This window comes from Asterias amurensis, chromosome 5, assembly GCF_032118995.1.
Source record: "Asterias amurensis chromosome 5, ASM3211899v1".
NCBI classification, from domain to species: domain Eukaryota; kingdom Metazoa; phylum Echinodermata; class Asteroidea; order Forcipulatida; family Asteriidae; genus Asterias; species Asterias amurensis.
Window position 1 is genome coordinate 24,759,947 of NC_092652.1, and position 21,571 is coordinate 24,781,517.

Consider the following 21,571-nt stretch of genomic DNA (forward strand, 5'->3'; position numbering starts at 1 on the left):
CTGATCTCGACTCGTTGTCAATGAACTTTCTAAAACTCTCCCAATAAGCCTGGTTCAATCCTAAAGTAATTGAAAATTGAAATTTGCCGTCATGTAATTCCTGGCGACTTATTTGCCGAAGTACTAAACCCTTTTACCCTGAATCTACACAAGAATCGCTTTACTTTGACATTTACTTTCAAATGAATGATCAAAATGACTTTCCAAGGAGGTCCCCTACTCATCAAAATCTGACAATTTTACGTGAAAAAAAAAAAAGAAAAAAAAAAATCACCAGGATGTTTACATTTGGCTGTTGTTCCTTATAAAATAACAACATTAGGGAAACACAAATTATGTTGTTGCAAACTTCTGTTTGCCAACCAAAATTACCTGAAATACATATGCAAACAGGCTTCAGCTGCTTGTGTTGAAAATTCAGGCCACTGACACGACCCCCCCCCCCCCCCCCCCGAAAAAAAAAAAATAAAACTTAATAAATAAATAAATAAATAATCAAAATATGGGGGATTTTGAAAAGGGGTTGGATTTAATGCTGCAAATTGCAGAAGTATTTTCAAAAGGTGAAAAGCAAAGTAATACTACCAAAGAAACTGGAGAAAAAAAATTGTGGATAAAGTCTTGTTTTTTTTAAGCTGTCCGAAGAAACTAAAAACATATGCATATTTTGTATTCATTTATAAAGGTTGTTAATACAAGTCAAGAAAGAGGCCCCCACCCCCTTGCCTCACAAAGAAAATAAAAATTATAACACAGGGCAGAGTAATATTTTTTTCTGAGAAAAATCAGAAATCTGTAGAAATGCAACTTTCAAAGGACACGTTGCTAATAACATCACACTGTAGGTGTTGTTTTTTACATGAACAACTCCTCCTAAAAAGAATAAAGGCACAATTCCAAACAGAATTTGTTTTATGAGATTTGAAGGCAATGCCCCTTTAAGTCTGTGTACGTGTATGGTTGAAGCCATAGAGAGAGAGTGTGCAAGAAAGACAAACAAGGACTAGTCTGAGCTGGGTCCGAAAGCCTGACTCCCATCTTCTTGATTGGGGGGAACATTTAATTTGATCACGAACACATCAATGCGTGCATGATGCAATACAACCTGACATCCCCACATTGTTCCTGTTAATTGTAGATTGCATCCAGGCCTGTCTGCCCGATTCATTGATTTACAAAAAGGGTTAACCTTTACCAAAGTTTGAGATTTCCCGTTTAAATAGGTGTGCCTCGCATAGATAAATCTCGATAGGAGAGACAGAAAGCAAGTTTTTATCGTTCTGAAAGTTTAAACTTGTCGTTCTCTGGGGACAGGTGCCTTTCATAAATTGAAATGCGTGCATGTGCCGTAGAAATCAAACCGGGAATGCTGCGTGCTGCGTGCTTCAATGATGTACGCGTTTAGACGCACATACGGCCTGCCCTACAAGATGGCAACTTCCATAGCAAAAAGGGGTTATTCAATACGGTCTAAACAGGTAAAGTTCTATGAGAAGTAAATTCAACAAAAGTGCATATTACTTCATTTTAAAAGCCAATTTATGTAGTTAGATAAAGAAGGACGCTGTTGATGTAACATTATTGCATTCAAAGAACATAAATAAACTAATTCGAATAAGCATTGAGCACAAATACAAAGGAAATTACTTCTTTTTCTCTGGCTGGATATAAACTCATCAAATTTGTGTAATTAATGTAATCTTATTGCATTTGTATGCATGCATGTAGAACTACCAATTAGAATATTCTTTGAGGAGAAAGTACAAGGAAATTACTTCATTTTTTCCCAGCCAGAAATAAACTCGTCAAATTTGTGAAAAATATTTGCAGACATAATGTCTGGAAACTTCCATGCTAACCAAAATGCCCAGATGACCGCTAACAATCCAATTGTAAAAGCTGACAGTAAACAATTCAAAAATTCAAGAAAACAGGGACAAGAAAAAACCACAAATCACCTGCTGCATGAAATTTTCTTCAAAGTAAATTGGAAAATGTGGCCGGGGCTATATTTGGCTCCCACCCGATGAAAAATGCATGCATTTTCTTCTCTTTTCTTTTTACTTTACAGCCAAAAGCTGTTAAGAAATGCAATGTTTGAGAATGCATGGGCATGTCCGTGTCCCCATGCTCATAGGGGATTTCTCTTCCCCCATATACCCCCTCCGTAAAAATACAGTGGCGCCGGCGTGACATGATGAGAAATAGATATGCATGGTAGCTTGTATGCGATCCAGTTAATCTTTCTCCAAACCCATGTGCTTGGGGTTTTGAAAAAGTATACAACACCAAAATAGTGTTCCTCATCAGTTGTAATTCTGCTAATATCTGTGTATGCGGCGAACAAAAATAATAAAAAAATCATCAGATTTAAGCGTAATCGATTCAGTCGCTCTGCAGACTTACCCCCCTCCCCCTACTTTTTGGCTAATTCTTGCAACACTTGTTCTTCTGATGGGTGAATCGTGCCTGTACGAACCCCACAGAACATTTTACCCAGGGGCGGGTGGCATCATATGGAAGAGGTTACACTAATACCCACCAATCACTGATCCGAAGCGGCTTATTAAAATACGGGGGGTTCGAGCTCGGATCTAGGGGCCCCTGGACCCCCCAACTCTCCTCACCGCATCAATACTCCAAACACGCGTTTCATGCTCCAATAATCCCTAAGGATGCAAGAAACCTAAGCAGTAAATTGAGTAATATTACGAACATGCCTGGCAGGTTGGAGAGCTCCAGCACGGCTAAGCATCCATCTCAGCCATACATCCCGGTTGGAGATTTTTTTTTCTTCTTCTTACTTTCTGTCAGATCTGGGACGTGTTCTCTTTAGATATCTCCTTTTCCGTTGCCCCGTTTGCTGATTGAGACCTCGGGTATCCATTAGCTGGTCAGTAAGTTGCATTAGTTTCCAGCAATGTTTTTAATCATATCAATTAAATAATTAACTCATATGTGTTTCTGAGTGGGTGGTTGGAGTGCTTGAGGGGTCTTGAAGCAATCCCACCTCCCTCCCTACACCACCACGTTAAAGAGGATATTCTCCTTTATAATTAAGACATGATTCAACTACTATTAGATATAGCCAGATTGGAAAGTGACTTCTTATATAAACAGTCAAATTTTGACAGTGTGAAAATGAATCCCTAGCGATCTTTTAATGACTTAGAGAGAATTATTAATTTATGTTGTTATCCTGGCTTGACCTTATTATAATTTTTGTTGAATTGTGACACACACAAGACTCCAATGAGGCATAGCTGGGCAAATCTGGGTAACCCTCATAGAAAACCTACATAGAAGTGAGGTGTGCCAAGGTATACATACCCTGTGCTCCCCTACCCCTGTTGAATTTATTTGACAACTTATCCAACCGCACAAATAGTACCAACACGGGTGAATATACAAGAAGAAATGTACAGTTTTCTTCGTGGGAGGAAAGCCAACGCAAGGTAGGGACTGAGGTGGGATTCAAACCAGGGTCCACAGATATGAAAGACAGGGAAATAAACTAACTAGCCAACTTGATCCCTTATGCCCAGGAATTTGAAGCCCTAAATAGATAAATCATGTGCAAAAGTTGTAATGAGTGAGCAGTGATGCTACGCGCCTGCATTCAATCAACAACGGAAACCTCTCGTTTGTCCCTTAATCTAGGTGCTTTGCTTGGTGGAAAATCCAATCCAAATACATTCAACTCAGATGCTGCTTCAATACACGTTTCCACCAATTAAAGAGTGGCTCCAAGGTCAAATTCAAGGTTTTTCTGATCCACTTATTTTCTAAAAGATAAGAGTCCTCATGAAAATGGGACAAGAATGACAAGTCTTGAACCTCACATTAAAAATGGTGTAAAATGCCACTGTGTTTGATACCTTCAAATACAATGTTTGTCAAAATCCAAAAATGTTCAATAAAGTCACATTTCAAATAATGGTATGTCATTATAGCAGAGACCACTGCTGTTTATTCCTGAATTGTGATGGTATTCAATACAAACCGCATTGAATTTGATCTTTTGGAACAAAAAACTTCCTCTTTGGAATGTACACAGACCCTTTTGTTTTTATTTCCGAAGATGATGATACAGTCATGTTTCAAATTTTGCTCTAAAAGTGTATTAACAAAATGACACTCTGACCTTGGAGCACTACGAAATGATAAAGAGTAAATAATGGGTAAACAATTTTTTTAGCTGTTTATCAGAAAATTTTGCTGGGTGTGTGGTTAAGAATTTTAAACTTGTGGTTTATATTGTTAAGAATTTTCCTCATACAACTCAACAACAGTAGAATTTTGTGGAATAAATCGGTTATGTGTAAAATCATAGAAATTTAACCCAGCATTATGCTGAGCTCAGTAGCACTCTGCACTAATGCTAAAAATAGAAGCTCAAACCTCAGATCGCAGCCAACAGGTCAAAGAGGTAAAAACACACACACAAGCAAAAACTCTGTGAAATTTGTTTGCCTAAGCGCAGAATTCCCTGCTTCCATAAGCACCGATTCTTATGGTCACAGCCATGAAATTGGGCCCAGATATGCATAAGCTTCCAACTACACACAACATTCTCCAAGACCTATTCCTATGGTAAAAGTGCAGTCATGTATGAGGGAAGGTTACTCAGGGTTGTGTCTGGATTAATGGCTATAGCTATAACTACAGTAAGCCATAGCCTCAGTTGCTTACAACTTCACCATGGCCTAGCCAATTACATTTTGACTGATGTATGTATAATGTCCATTCACTCAGCACTACTTTTCATTTCTTATTAAATCAACGTGAGTAGCATTTTTTTTTTGTGGTAAAATCCAACTCCAGATCATCTCTCAAGGAGATCAATAGATGGATCAATCAAGTACAAGACCGTGAGACGAGGGCCGAGTAGCAATCAAGGTCCACGTGGATCAAAGGATTAAGAGTAGCTAAATCCCACGATGCTAGACCCTGTTCTGTATGACTATTAAATCAAAAATCCCCCCCTCTGAAAAAAAAAAGAGAAAAAAAAAAAAAGAAGAAAAAGAAAAAAAGAAAAAAAAAGTGAAGCCTCGACTAAAATCTCTGTCATGGCCTACTTTGATCTGAAACATGAGCAGCGCCAACATTATCCACACAAATGGAGAGTAATTCATTAGTGGAAGCCAGGGGGATAAAGAAGAGCACTTGACTTATGCTCCTTAAGACTGGACTCCAAATCCAGGCAGGGTCATCTGTCTTACTTGACATCCTTTTACGATAAAACTTGTGGTTGGATATATCTTTTGAGAATATTTGTTTTTATATGTGAGTTCTAGTTTTGGGAACAGCCACATTCAGTGTAATCTCCTAGCTTTGGGCCAAATGCATCCCGAGTCTTCATGACTACTTCTTTACTAGGCTGAATATATATATATATATATATATTCTTTTTTTCTATCGTAAATACACATACATGTAGCAGGCTCAATGCTGCACAACCCCCTGCTAAAACATAAGATTCATACTGCCTCGAGCTACCGGGCAATCTTGGTGGTCTAGTTGGTGAGACACTGCTCTAGAATTGCAAAGGGTGTGGGTTCGAATCCCAGCTGAGTAATACGCCAGTGGTTTGTTTTCTGCACGGAACTTGGGAAAGAACAGAGTATACGGTGCGAACACACATCGGCGTATGACGTTAAAACAAAAAATATTATTCTTTGTCCCCGATGCAAATTTAACATCTATTATAAGCTTGATGTTGTTCTGTTTTGTATGCGCTACAAAAAACAAAAGGCAATTAACTGGCTGTCAATATCCCCTGTGTTCTATTACTTGATATTTGAAACAAAAGTCGCATCCCCTTAAGGTGATCCCTCTCCTGCCACTTCCCAGGTTGTATCTTAAACGTGGGTGGTGTCCCTGGATGTAATCACAGTTACAGGTTGAATGTCTTCTGCCTTCTGACTAGCACCCAGAACAAAGATATTGACAAAAAAGGGAGTCAGCCAACGTTTGGGGGGCTATCTAATAGATATTTTTGTTAGTAGAGCTCCAGCACATTAATCTGGAGGCTGAAGGTTCAAGTCCCACTCTGGTAGTAGTAAATGTTCTTCAATCCAAAATTATTTCAAAAACCATACTTCAAATTAAAGGTTTTTTAAAGGTATTTTCACTTCAGTCATCAGTTTATTATAATAGCTTCAAAGGGTGATACCTACCAGGATCAACTTGTGAACATGTCTGTATTAGGAAATTTAAATAGGGCCATTAGCAGTGTTGTAGCTAGACCAATTTTAGTGTTGGGCTCTAAACCCACCAAGGGTGAGCAGATCAACAAAAATATTCATGTTTATAGATATGTGGCCATCATTGCTGAAGTGCAATCTGGAGGAAATCTATGTGGGCGGCACACAGTGTATTTAGCTAAAAAAAACTGAGTGAAAATGTTTAGTTCTAGGCAGGCCCGCCCAGCACCGCCCACCATGTCTACAAAACACTGGTCATTAGCAACATTGTGCAATGTCTTTGAGCGACCAATCATTTGACACGAGTAGAGGAGGGTTGGGCAATAGAGCGTTCACTGCATGTACGGTCCCTAGTTAACCTTCTTTTAAAACGGCTCTGTACTGCATGGTACACTGAGCCCTGGGCAACTGGAAAGGAGCAGGGCACGACTTACTCCCTTGCTCATGAATTTTCCATGAGGAATAGTTAAGTTTATTCACAACCTTTGCTGATGCATTACATGTCAGTTTACTTGATGACTTTTTTATTTCGTTTTACTCCATATAAATATTTGGATACAAGTATGACTGGTTATGAATCAGTAAAACAACTGGCTTCAGCTTTTTATCTGAATGAAATAAATCCAATGAGGTATGGCTTTATATGACTTTGTTAAATAGGAAGTCACACTTCTTGCACAGATCTTGTGTTTTTGTCGCATGCAACTTCCAAAAACTTTGAAGTTGCATTGACACAGGCTACACATGATACAGCACAGCACAATCTTCATGTAAGCATTGAGTTCCTGTTAAATGTAAATTGCAGACAGACTGTCTGCCGTTTCATTGATTTCGCAAAGAGCGAACTTTTTCCTCCCAAGAAACTAACAAGTGTGGATTGCAAGGGGGGGGGGGGGGCACTACACGACACAAATGTGGAGTGACCACCTTTGACTGAAGAATACTAAGGCTTCATGTAAGTACCACAGGCTTGTCTTGAAGTTGGACTATGTATGGATGCGCACACGGCCGTTTAATCTGGAGGGCCATTTAACACACTCTCATTGGTCTATCAATATATGACATCGCATGTCTTCCTGATCAGCCAATGAGATTACGTACATTTGTCATACAGATATCCATGGGTACATGAACATCTGACCATGTCTCTGAATGTATGAAAGCATTACACGAGCGCACCATGACATACAGAAGGAAACATTAAGCACGGAGTGTTCCGTGTTATGTTTCTGTATTGACTGCTTTTTAAAAGGTCATATTCGCCTTTTTTTTCTTCTTATAAGTGAATATGGGCCATTAACAGATAATCAGATAGATTTCTGAGCGTTTTAAAGTTTACTTCGTGTGAAATTGGCGTGTCTCAGAGAAAGGGCAAAGGGTCTCTTACTTGTATTGAAAACCAACCAAATAGTTTGTCTCTTAAAGACAGTAGACACTTTTGGTAATTGTCAAAGACCAGTCTTCTCACTTGGTGTATCTCAACATATGCATGAAATAACAAACCTATGAAAATTTGAGCTCAATCGGTCATCGAAGTTGCAAGATAATAATGAAAGAAAAAAACACCCTTTTCACACGAAGTTGTGTGCGTTTAGATGGTTGATTTCGAGACCTCAAGTTCTAAACTTGAGGTCTCGAAGTCAAATTCGTGGAAAATTACTTCTTTCTCGAAAACTACGTCACTTCAGAGGGAGCTGTTTCTCACAATGTTTTATACCATCAACCTCTCCCCATTACTTGTCACCAAGTAAGGCTTCGTGCTAATAATTATTTTGAGTAATTACCAAAAGTGTCCACTGCCTTTAAAGACACTGGACACTATTGGTAACTGTCAAAGACCAGTCTTCTCACTGGCTGTATCTCAACATATGCATAAAATAACAAACCTGTGAAAATTTGAACTCAATCGGTCAACAAAGTTGCAAGATAATAATGAAAGAAAAAACACCCTTGTCATACGAAGTTGTGTGCTTTCGAGACCTCAAATTCTAATTATGAAGTCTCAAAATCAAATTCGTGGAAAATTACTTTTTTCTCGAAAACTACGTCACTTTAGAGGGAGCCGTTTCTCACAATGTTTTGTACTATCAACCTCTCCCCATTACTCATTATCGAGTAAGGTTTTATGCTAATAATTATTTTGAGTAATTGTAATAGTGTCCACTGCCTTTAACCCAGAGGAAAAAATATTACCACTTTTTCTAGTTGAGCAAAGACAGGTAGCTGTGCACCATTAATACAAATAAAACAAATATCCGCTAAACTTGATTCTTCTGTGCTAAGCTTTTCATCCTGGCAACCAGCTTCATGCGTTATGATCCATTTAGGTTAAGAAAGATCTTACATTTTCAAGACTTCACCAGACATGATATTTGGTCCTTGTAAAAAAAAAAGGGGATATTTTTATCAGATACAGGGGCTAACCTAAATGTTTACACAAGGTGACGCCTTTAAATAAACTTTTTAGGCTATTTAATCACAATTTGTATGGTTTTTCCGAAGGGCAAATAAATCAGAAATCCGACTTGAAAAGGAACAATGTCATGCCTGAACTACCCTTACTGTAGTTTCACTTTAAAACCCAACTCCATGATTGCCCCACGTACCTGTGCTCCATGAGTAGCTAAATGAAATTGACGAGTCCCCAAACATCCCTCCGATTCCCCCAGAGACCGGCGTGAAGAAAAACTCCAAGAACACCGGAACAATGAAAGTCCAAAGAAGCTCCATGACTATGCCCGTCTTCGTCGTCGTCGTCGACACCACCACGGAATAGTATCTTTTTCTGCTTCTTATTATCTTCCTTCCTCAGTCCCACATAACCTGCCAGGATAGAAAAGAAAGAGAAGAAACAAAATCCCAAGGGACTGATTGAGATTCTTAAGATAAAGCCAGAGGGATTTATCGGACACCCTTTCAGGTCACATTTCATCAAGCTACTTAGGGTGTTGCTTGGGTAGCATGTGTTATCGGAGCACGTTATTATTCTTACATCAGGATAAAGAAAATCAAGATATATCGAAGTAAACACATATTTTGGGAATTTAATCACTCTAATTTGTGTCCTTTATATATGTATTGATGAGGAAATAGATATAGCTGTTAAACTGTTCACCAACCAAAATGACCTATGGTAAAAATGAGAAAAAATAGTAAATGGCCTGAAGTTTCGACCCAAAATCTTTCTTTTACTCTTAGCCTTCGAAAAAGACTCTGCAAGAGTCGAAACATCAGGCCATTAACTATTTTTATATTTTGATGGTACAGGTTGGAGTTGTGTAGGGGTATGACCCCTCCAATAGTGTCTGACGTTAGCCTTTGTGAAGGGGTCAAAAACGTCCAGCCTGAAGGCAGGATAGAAAAACTAAGCATAAAATTGTGTCTCTTAGCTCACCCTGTCTGCCAAATTTACAATTTAACAAACTTATGGCCAATTCTTTAATATTAGATTAAGAAATTCTTCTCAGCGGGATTTGGAGATCACATTGGCTCCTGGATGACTCCTATCCATTTTGAGACTACAAATACAACTTGTAACACAGATTTGTCTGGTAATGAAAATTGACCAGAGATGAGGGTTAGTTTCTCCTCAAGGTATAACTTGTGGCGCCAAGAAAATCCTCTCAACATTTAGGTCTTTTTCACACCCACTCAGGTAATAAAAAAAGACAAGACAATTGCCCAAAAATTGTTTGCAAAGAAAAATACAGGAATCCTTCCCAACCTACAACAAATATGTGATGCAATCAAGCTAAATGAGTCGTTTGTCGGAAATATCATTATGTAAATTAAAATGCCAAAGTATAATTATTTTCTCTTACATTACAACCTACTCCCTGATAAATAACAGCAAAATGATTAAAGTTAGCATTGAAATAAAATGTTGCAGTAAAATTTCAATTAACAACTCGTCTTTTAACCCTTTTTCTCAGTTTTATTATCGCACATTTCTTGGTATTTCTACTTTCACAACTTTCAAATCAAAGGTGATATCAACCATTGAAGCATAGATCAGGCTCTTTTCAAATGTGTAAAAAGAAAAAAAGAATGACCTAGGTCGGCAAACGCCTCATTTTTCTCAATCGCATCACATTGTCACAAATACTGACACTGTTTAGTGCAATTGCTGATGATTTCCGACAATAAATTACGAGAGTGTTACCAGAAAGATCTCTTCCGACAATCAGTTACACAAGAGGGTAAAGAATTCATGGGGAAAAAAAGAAAAAAAATTGGCGTCAGTGCAGTGGATGAAACAGCAGGTGCCAGAAAGAGAAATTATTATTCTTAAGATAGAATTGAGTGGAGATATATATTCCCGTGAGGTTTTAACATCTCATGCAGGGATTTAATTTTGCCCGGGTGCTATGGGGGGAAAACAAAAATTAACTGAACGGATCTGGGAAGATGCACTTTGAGAGCAGTACCCACCTTGGGATATGCAGTACATTGTTATTTTTGTTGTTGAATTATTACGCTGTGAAAATATAGCAGGGTCTTCTGGGTTTGATGTGTATTGATTACTGCCTGGAAAAGTTGCTTTTAATAATGATGAGAAATTAAATCAATACTTTTTTTTTTGCATTTTCTGTGAGTGAAAAATAGGTATATAATGGTTATTTTTAAAGCACCCGTATCTGCTGCAAGTGGCACTCATGGCACTGCTCTGCAAAAAAAAAAAGTGGCAACACATTGAAGTAGAAAAATAGAGTTTACAAAATGTGTCTTGTGTAGATTTTAAACTGTTCTTGAATATCCAAAGTGATTTTGAGTGTCACGGTTTCAGGTAGGGAGTTCCAAAACCTCGGTGCTGCGATCTTGACTTCTCTCCCCCATTGATGATTTGCCTTTTTTTTTTTTTTTTTTTTTTTTTTTCCCATGAAGAAAATTTTCTTGTGAAGACCGTATGCCGCGATGCCCTGGGGCATAACTTACAGACAAGTTTTAAGATTCGTAAACTTTTTAAGGAAACTGATTGGTCTATTCCTTTTGGATGCTCACTTATTCAAGCATGGTATTTAGCCCTTCGCCAGTAGTTGTTATAGCACCCTCTTGCGAGGGGTTTGTCTTCGTTTACATTGCCATCTTTGTTGTTGCGATTTTCTCCGTCTGTAATAAAAGTCCTTGGATAAGCATTCTAATTGGTATTCTGCTATGGCTACTTTGTGGTGTTGCAACCCTCCTCTTACCTTGGCGCTTGGAAAAATGTAGGACAAATTGAATGGCTACCAGGGCTGACCTACATGGTATGTAGGGCAAAAAGAATTCAGAAATCAGACATACATCAAGGAAGAATATCATGCCTGGGGCAAAATTTCATAGAGCTGCTAACCAGCTTGGTATTTTATACAGTAGTGTCAATTTGTGTAAAAGTATTTTTATTTTCTCAGTCACAGTTTTATTCTGGGGAATGTAGTTTTTTATTGAGTTGTAATTGTCCTGCCAGTGTTATGTATACAAGTTAAGTGATTAAAAATCTTCAGGAAAATTTGTAGAAAATGGCTGGAAAAGTGGATAAGTTCAGTATTTTGCCTTTTGGTACACATTTGGTAATTACTCAAAACAAATATTCACTTAAAAACTGACTTGGTAACGATTATTGGAGAGCTCTTGATAGAATACAACATTGTGGGAAATGACTCCCTCTGAAGTAATGTAGTTTTTGAGAAAGAGGTAATTTCTCACTGAAATAATAAAAGACTTCTAGCTAGAAGTCTTTTATTCCTATATGAAAGCACACAAATTCGTCCAACAAGGGTGTTTTTTCTTTCATCATTTTCTCGCAACTTTGATGACAGATTAAGCCCAAACTTTCACAGGCTTGTTATTTTATGCATATATGATGGGATACACCAAGTGAGAAGACTGGTCTTTGACAATTACCAAACATGTACCTTCCCTTTAAATTTCTTTTTATTACAAATATACCCAGTCCATTTGAAGAAGATACAGAAAAAAACTTGCTCATCAACTCTAAGTAACAAAAACAAAACATACCACAGCCAGATCAAAACAAATCTTCCAAGACATGAGTAAAAAGTGGAGTGGATTCTCTAAGTTTGTCCAGGCGTATGCCATCCGCCATCCCTTCTTCTTAATGGAACCAAACTGAAGGATGATTACTAAATAAACATGGGCCATGTCAAACTCATGACGGTCTCTCCTCAACCCGCCAATGCGTGCGATACATATACAATTACAGCCGGTGCGTGTGCATACACACAGTAGCCAATTACAATTGTCACAATCTGCTTAGTTGAATCAAGACCAGCTATGGTTACACGGTATGGAAACTAACTGACGGGGGTTGAGAGAGAGAGACGGGCCCCAGCAGAAAAGAGGAAATGTAGGCTAATGCATCGAAGCTGTCAGTGAAACAAACAAGTTCATCTCTTCATTTTCTTAAGACATCAGGGAGATGACTAGAGAGTTGTATCTAAGGCATTAATTTAGATCGGTGGGGCTTTAAGGATGGGGAAAGTCAATCAAATGAAAGACGAATCTAATTTCTATGTGGCGGCTTCTAATGCTGGGTGGCAGAAGACAAGTGTTTGTTTGTCTGGTTGGAAATGAGTTTTACTCCATTTGAATAAAATCCTTTGGTTCTTATTTGTGAGTCGGAGATAAAAGTACCCCTGGATTGAAACACATCAAATGCCACTTTCCTGTCAAACTCAAAACTGATGATTTTGTTTTTGCCCAATAACCCTTTAGAGATCATTAATTTCTATAGAATCATCACGAAACGCCCAAACATTGCTAATCTTTTATACTTATTAACAATTTTTTTCTTTTTTTTTACAAAATTCTACAGAAATAACACAAAACAGAAAATCTAGTTTTGTGTTTGGAAATTCGGATACTATAAGAAAAGTTTTAAAACATACTACATTGGAAAATTTCACATCTAGATAGGTACTTTGATTTAACCTCTTTATAATGAAAATAGGTCAGATCTTGCAGACGAATACAACTGCTATGGGCATTTTGGTACAAGCTCCTTTTGGTAATTAGTCCATATAAGAATAAGACCATTTATTAACACCAAATTAGGGCCTATAGTAAGTATTTGTTAACATACAGAATTTTTTTCGTCACATCACATTGTTATCTTGTGTAATATTTTGGTTGTCATCACTTTAACTTTCATTTTACACTTTACAACAAAAGTCACATTAAAAGTGCATAATATTGCAAAAGACTTTATACATTAAAAGGCTCGGTTTATGTATGGAAAGAGAAAATACTATTGAATTGATTTTCATGAAGGTTATGAGCGTACAAATTTGGTTACATCATGCATTACAGATCTGAAATCATGATCCTTTATATTGATTTTTTGCTATGAGATTAAATTGCTCACAGGAGACATCCACTTTATATGCTGCCCTCTGTTGGTGAGTGTTATTAAAGGCTATAGCTGGTAAGCTGCCGTCAGTATTCTTAGCAATTATTTATCCATGTCAGACCATGGAGGAAGGAATGGTCAGACTATCCTAATAAGTATGAAAATCACTCAAGTTCAATGAAAGAGGAAAATTTAGAGTGAAACCCCTTTAACTCATTTATAAAACTCGGAGGGAATGGGCGTAAAGAAAGGCTTTAAATCTTTAAAGGCAGTGGACACTATTAGTAATTACTCAAAATAATTTTTATCATAAAACCTCTCTTGATTACGAGTAATGGGGAGAGGTTGATAGTGTTAAACATTGTGAGAAACAGCTCCCTCTGAAGTGATGTAGTTTTCGAGAAAGAAGCCATTTTCCACAAATTTGATTTCGAGACCTCAGATTTAGAAATTGAGGTCTCGAAATCAACCATCTAAAAGCACACAACTTTGTGTGACAAGGGTGTTTTTTCTTTCATTGTTATCTTGCAACTTCAATGACCAATTGAGCTCAAATTTTTACAGGTTTGTTATTTTATGCATATGTTGAGATGAACCAAGTGAGAAGACTGTTTTGACAATTACCAATAGTGTCCACTGTCTTTTGGCACCATCTTTTTAAGACTAAACTGGCGTGGCATGGAAGAGCAGTCTTTAGTTCACCCTAAGCTGTGGTGTTGTCAGCAGCAGAGTGTGGGTTCGAATCATGGTCATGAAACTTGTGCCATTGGGCAAGGCACTGAACCATAATTGCTTTGTAAACAAGTTGCGATGGTATTGCATTCTGCTGTACCAGCAAGGCTACAAGGTGGATGGAACCAATGCCTGTTTCAGCCCCAGGAGTAGGTTGTAGCGTGCCCCTGGTGACAGTTGATTTTGGTTGATAGCCCAAATAAGTCAAGTGTAGCCCTCACCTTGAAGTGGTCGTCTGGCCTTGTGATGTAGATAAACACTGGTTTACGATGATATCCCAATTTTTTTATATATATTTTTTCATTTCTCAAAGGCCTGTTACTCTCTCTCTCTCTTTCATATGAACTGTACGTTAAACATTTGAGAGATTCTGCTCTCTCTCTCTCTCTCTTTCATATGAACTGTACGTTAAACATTTGAGAGATTCTGCTCATAATATCTTATGGGAACAGTTTTGTGAACCTTAAGTACAACACCCTTTACAGTCTGCTCATAAACCATCACAATATGCCCCAAAATGGAAAATACTGTTGTTGTCTTTCAGTAAGAAAGAGAGCTTGTTTTTGAAAAGTAGATTCTAGGTTAACATGGGAAAACATTATGAAATGTCAATTGGGGACGAGACCTTTTCTTTGATCTGGTTTTTGGTCGAGTGGAAGTAGGTCAAGTTTTACAGCTGTTTGCAGCCGGGCATTTTGAAACAAGCTGCTTTCAGCCGAACGCTAAGGTATCTTTTTTAAGAGACTGTGGGTGCAAACCAAACCTGTTCTTATACTTCTTGGGTGTTCTAAAAAGTTACAGTACATTTTATTGTTAAAAAAAGATCTACCTTAGCATTTCACCCTGTTCTTAAAAAAAAATACAACATGCAAAGCAGAATAAGTGTTCAATGTGTTTTTAAACTAATTATATTTCACTCAAATCATGGATCTGTATAGTAGAACTTGCCATCCTTTAATTTTTTAATTTTTTTTTTACTAGGAGCACCTCATCCCTTTAAGCTCAGTATTTTTCACCATGAAACTTCCCAATCGGATTATATCTGAATTACAAATACTCTAGCCATCTTACCCACAAGCACCTGGTTGGATGTAATAATAGCGACTTCCTTCTCATTTTTTGCTTCTTAATTCTGTTTCTTAATTCTGTTTCTCCAAGTGGCCGTGCGAGACCTGGGTGAGAGGGAAGATGGGGATGGCTGCTCCTTAGCACCGAGGTGATGATGAGAGGACGACTAGAAGATGACTAATGATTTCAAATGATTTACGATGTGATACTTTAACTAGGGAGACCTATGAGGCCTAATGTCAACGACCTTGCGTGGGACACCTGTGTATAACATCTTCCGAAAAAAAAAATGTGTGATGTAAGGTCGCTTTATTTAGAAATCGCCGCAGGGGATGGACCAATGGGAGCGCTTCACTCCTCATGAATATGCTAATTGGGTGTTGGAGTGTCCGTTGAGTGAATCATAGCATGGGAATATATACAACATGAAAGTTAATTAGCCAAACAAGTCAACCGCGGAATTGAAATAATATACCGTAATTACCCTGGCCTTAATTGTCATTCCAGAGAGGTTTGGATTTCCAGGACTAATTATGTAAGTGCTTCACCCATTCATAAAAAATAATACATGTAGCCCTATGGAGCGACTTCGTACAGTAATAGCGTACAATGTTAGGTTGTAATAATAAGTCATAGAGTCGTGAAGACCATGAGTCAACAGATCTATTGTGATCCCCTATTATCCAACCTTGACCATGGCTGTCTTCCAAAATAACATTTCAACCGCATGAACTATTTTTCTGAAATGATATTCTTCTATTGGTTAAAACCGCAACATCTCAATTCAAATTGAACAAGGACAAATCTACTTGAATACAACAGTATCTGCAAGTACGTGTTGGTAACATTTAACAGTCATAAAATCCATTACATGCCTGCAACGTGCTTTAAGAAACCGATGAACTTCAATAGGTCATACAAAACCCACACAATAAATTGTTTGAATCGTTTGAATCAATCTCAGCTAGCTTGAAACATAATAACCCTACAGCTTGGCTTCTGTCAACTGTTCTGCAAACATTGTACGTCATTCTTTTCAATGCTTATTTTTAAACAAAAGCACATCATATTTTGTTTCACAATTGACTTCATGACCTTTAAGATGGAGTGAAAAGCTGCACAGATTGAAAAACAAACCCCCCCCCCCAGATCAAAGGAGTGAAAAACGAGAGAGTAAGGTTCAATGTGCCATACGGAGTAGAAAACTCAGTCTGAATACAGAAGAGCACTCGGCAAAATAATTTGATTTAAGAACAAACATAGTGGAGTGAACTGTACAGAACAGCCACAGAATTGCTGAAGAGCGTTACAATAAATACAGCACATAACAGAGGAATCAGAGAATTGTTACAAAGAAGAAACGATTATGTAGAGAAAATAGCTATCAAAGCCTAAAGCATAGAACAGCCACAAAACTATCAACAAAGAGGAGCCAAGGAATTTCTAAGAATTTCTGTATTGACGATGTGTTAAGAAAATAGCTAACAAAGCATGAAGCAAAACTGTGAGAAAGAATAAAATCAGCCATGTGTGTGTAAACTTGAAAGAAGACTAAAAAAATTAGGGTCTACTTCATAAAGATGCTGAGCAGAAAACACTGTTTAACAAATGCACTTGCTTAGCGAGAAATGGAGAGAACACCAGTCGCAACAAAGTAGATTGTTGGCAGGTTATCTACTTCTGCTAAGCAAGGTTATTCTGTGATACTCGCTCAAAGTAGAGCTTAGAAAACACGCTCATCGGATAAACAACAAATCATGAAGGACCTTGTGACACTGAAAATCAGCAAAGTAGAGCAGAAGAACAGAACCATATCAAGCATTAAACACGGGGGACTCTGGTTAACCTTTCTTTTGAAGAGCATGTAAAACACAAGATGGACATCAATGCATACAAGCGCTCTGCAGAATTGAACTCCATTTATTAAAGGAACACGTTGCCTTGGATCGGACGAGTTGGTCTTTGAAAAGCGTTTGAAACCGTTTGTTATGAAATGCAAATGGTTAGAAAGATATTTTAAAAGTAGAATATGGTCCACACAAGTATCACTCGTAAGTGCACGGAGTTAAACTTTTTGCTCCACAAAATGGCCGATCGTGTTTCAAAGAGCATACAGAGTGAAACAGAGCAGAAAAGTACAACCTGATCACAAGAAAACTTCAGAGATAATTTAGGGGGCCAAACCGAACAGCACAAAAAAATGCACAGAACGGCAGAACACAGCAGAACATTAATTACAAAATTCTCTGCAGAGCTGTACAGAACAATGCAGAACAGTGTACAGACCAAACTGTGTAGAAGTGAATTTGGTGAGGTGCCATTTCTCGTGCATCACACTAGCAGAAAATTAAATTAAAACTCTTTGCAGAGCTGTACAGAACAGTGCAGAACACTAAAGAACACTGCAGACCACACAGTGCAGTATAGAATCCCAGTTGATGTGAAAAATCAATTAAGCTTTTCTAGCAGTTTGAAAAGATCTAAATTTGGTGAGATGCAATTTCTCATGCATCACCAAAGCAGAACATTGAATCAAAACTCTTTACAGAGCTCTACAGAACAGTGCAGAGCTGCACCACAGAACACTGCAGACCAAACAGCGCAATAGAGCATCCTAGTTGATGCAGAAAATCAATGAAGCTTTTTTCTGGCAGTTGGGAAATAACTAAATTTGGTAAGATGCCATTTCCCATGCATCAATTCCTTAACAACGCTCATCTTGATCTCTTAGACTGACAGCAAAGAAAGATAAACAATCTAGGTTGAATAATAATTAACGAGGGTAATGTAAAGTAGACATTACACACATGATGCCAACTGGAAAGTACACACATATAGTAAGGCCAGACTACAGAGGAAGTGAACAAACAAAATATGTACATCAAAATGACAGATTACTTGAGCAAAATAAAATTGTTTTCCGTCATTTTATTGCAAGAGTGGATGAATTAGACACATCATTGAATGTACCCTCTATTAGATTATAGAAGGAATAAAACTCATTTCATTTTCAAAACGATTGGCTTAACAAGTAGTCTCCGAACTCTAACAAAATGTATTCTGCGACAGTAGAATAAAATAGCAAGACAAGATCTTAAAAGAACATAATCTACACAGCAAAGTGGATATACACATTGTGTACGGCAGACACCACCACACACATGATTCCAACTTGTAAGTACATTATAGAACATATAGCAAGCTTGCTCTATAGAACACAGAGTAAGGCATAAAACAAAATGTTATGTTGGCGCAACTCGACCTACCCTAAAAATACGGCCGACCGTGGGTATTTTAATTTTTTCAATGGAAGAAATTTAATGATTAAAATCTATTGAAGACAAAAAAATAAAATAAATGTCATCAAAAGTTTAAAACATACTATTTGTTGTGTGTAGCTTTGTTTTCTTTTGTTATAGTGTATACTACCGGCTTAAACAATTAGAAGACATGTCATTTTCGTTGCTGGGAAGGGGGGGGGGGAAGACACAAACAAATCCCTACCTACCTACCCTATTTTTTGGGGGCCCGTTACGCCAACATAACAGGTTTTTTTTTAGCCTCAAGCTATTTAAAATATTGATTTAAGTATACAGAGTGAGTGAAATAAAAGACACTTACCTATACTCAAAATCCACAGTCAAGTCCAACAAGCTATGAATCCGTAACTTTATCTGATCAATTTATCCAACGTTCCAACCACAAGTTAAAAACGTCCCGCTTTGGTCACCAGATGGAGACTCAAACTGAAGTCCCAAGTCACACCATAAAAATCCACAGAAGAAAATTCCAGTTTCTGCAAAATCGACTACAGTTTACTCCTTTCTTGTATTTTTTTTCTCCACTAGAACAAACTCCAAGAAAAAAAACTCCCCTCACAAATATCAGGAACCCTCCTTGTCCTCCACGGTGGCCAACTTCATTTGTATGTCACATACAAAATGCAGTCCATGTTGTTAGAACCAACGATGTAGAAGCGCCGGCGTTGCTTCAAAAGCGACAGGAAATATTAATGAAGCAGGCGTGATAGAAGGAAGGCAGCTGATGGCACACAGAGAGATGAATACAAGATCCTCGAATGAACTGCATTCAGGAATGGGCTCACTCAGTCATGAAAGATTTTTCTCCTGTGAACAATAAGACCGAGAGAAAAGAGAGGAGAAAATGTAGTCCAGTAGTTGAAAATGCCACAAAGTTACAATAGTCAGGAGCAAAACAGAGCTTTTTTTTTTTTACCCCACAATAAAAATGTGGATAGTCTTTAACGGAGATCGAGAGAGAGAGAGAGAGAGCTAGAAAGAATGAGTGTGATCACTGTTGGGGACTGGCCTCACTGATTGGCCAACAGTCAATGCACACAGGCCAGCCAGCCACACACACAGCATATATGCATGCAATCGACAGCCACGTACGTACTACTAGCACTGCTCTTGTTAACAGAGAAAAAATCACTGACAATGTAATTCACACCACTGTGTGGGGATGAGGTTTTCTGTAGGTCTGCTGATAAAGTAGACAGACTCCTTGATGCAGTGTAGCTAAGGGAGGGGAGGAAACGGATTCTACCTTAAACCAGGTTATAAATAAAACAATAGTCGTCTCAGTCATCATCAATCTCAATCTCGTTTTTTTTTGTCACATTGTTTTCAATAAGTAATTCACACTTTCAAAATTTATGCACACCTTCGCAATGTAAACCTGGTCTACACAAACATTGTAATTCTATCAGATCTTTATTAAAGGCAGTGGACACTATTGGTAATTACTCAAATCAATTATTAGCATAAAACCTTTTTTGGTGACGAGTAATGGGGAGAGGTTGATGGTATAAAACATTGTGAGAAACAGCTCCCTCTGAAGTGCCATAGTTTTCAAGAAAGAAGTAATTTTCCACGAATTTGATTTCGAGACCTCAGGTTTAGAACTTGAGGTCTTGAAATCAACCATCTAAATGCACACAACTTTGTGTGACAAGGGTGTTTTCTTCTTTCATTATTATCTCGCAAATTCGATGACCGATTGAGTTCAAATTTTCACAGGTTTGTTTTGTTATGCATATGTTGAGGTACACTAACTGTGAAGTCTAGTCTTTGACAATTACCAATAGTGTCCACTGCCTTTAATGAGAAAATAGAGTAGCTGTTGCAAACTGCTTACCAATCAAAAGGACCTATGTTGTAAACACACAAAAGCAGTTCTTTCTGCTTCACTTTTTGTCCTACTATCATGCTGGCTCCATTTTCATCTGCTCTGTTACTAAGGGTGCGTTTGTTTAGCTTCCCTGGGTCTACCCCGGTGTGTGGCAATTTTGTTTCCCAGGACGAATGTGGGTAATTATCTGCACACGTTCGTCCTGGAAAAAGAAAACGCCACACGCTGGGGTCGACCCGGGGAAGCTAATCGAACGCACCCTAAGTTTCAACAACTCTATGGTTTCATTAATCCAATTTATTGTTCAATTAGTTACCTGTTATTTTCGACATGTATCATTACCCTGAGTCAGAATGAAATAAATGTTATTGTTTTAAAATGGTTTATGGCTGGATGTTTCGACCCTATCAGAGTCTTCCTCAAAGGCTTTATTAATGAGTGGATAAGAGAAAAACAGAAACACAACAAGAAGACATATACAAGTGAATGGAATCCTCACTTTGTCTTCTCAAGGGGCATAATTATTCTTGATGTACATCTTGCATTCATGAATAATGGTTTGTGGTCTGCGCCAAATTTCATGGAGCTGCTAGGCACAAAAATTTGCTTAGCATTAAATTTCTATCTTGATCAAAACAGGATTACCAACCAAATTTCCATGTGATTTTCATGACAAGCAAACAACAGCTGAGTACAATGGCGTAACAAGTAATATGCAGCAACTAGACATTTTGTTGGTGATCCTGTTTTTATCAAGGAAGAAATTTCATGCTAAGCAAATTTTTGTGTCTAGCAGCTCCATGAAATTGGGCCCTGATGTCTCAAACCTACATGTACCTGAATCTTTCTCAAATGATTTATTAATGAGTAAATAAGAGAAAGAAACACAACAAGAAAGCTGTGTACAAACAATTGATGCAAAGAATCCTCACTTTGTCTTCTGAAGGGGTACAATTATTCTGGAAGTATTTTCATGCATTCATGGATGATGACGGCATTGTGGGTGTCATTCTAGGGACACACAGATATATTACTGTAGGGCCGAGAGTGGATTTCAAGTTTATAT

General features: G+C 37.8%; 1 protein-coding gene across 7 annotated transcripts in view; it reads right to left on the minus strand.

The window, feature by feature from the left end:
• Nucleotides 1-21,571, minus strand: part of LOC139937048 (thrombospondin type-1 domain-containing protein 7A-like) — a 228,683-nt gene that overhangs the window by 78,946 nt on the left and 128,166 nt on the right. For 6 of the 7 annotated variants that reach the window (XM_071932016.1, XM_071932019.1, XM_071932017.1 and 3 more), the window contains 2 exons: nt 18,976-19,481; nt 8,813-9,029 (listed from right to left, as the gene is read on the minus strand). In XM_071932016.1, coding sequence (XP_071788117.1) covers nt 8,813-8,936 — 124 coding nt within the window. In that variant the 5' untranslated portion in view covers nt 8,937-9,029; nt 18,976-19,481. The remainder of the gene's footprint in view (nt 1-8,812; nt 9,030-18,975; nt 19,482-21,571) is intronic. The other variant, XM_071932020.1, reaches the window with a different exon arrangement.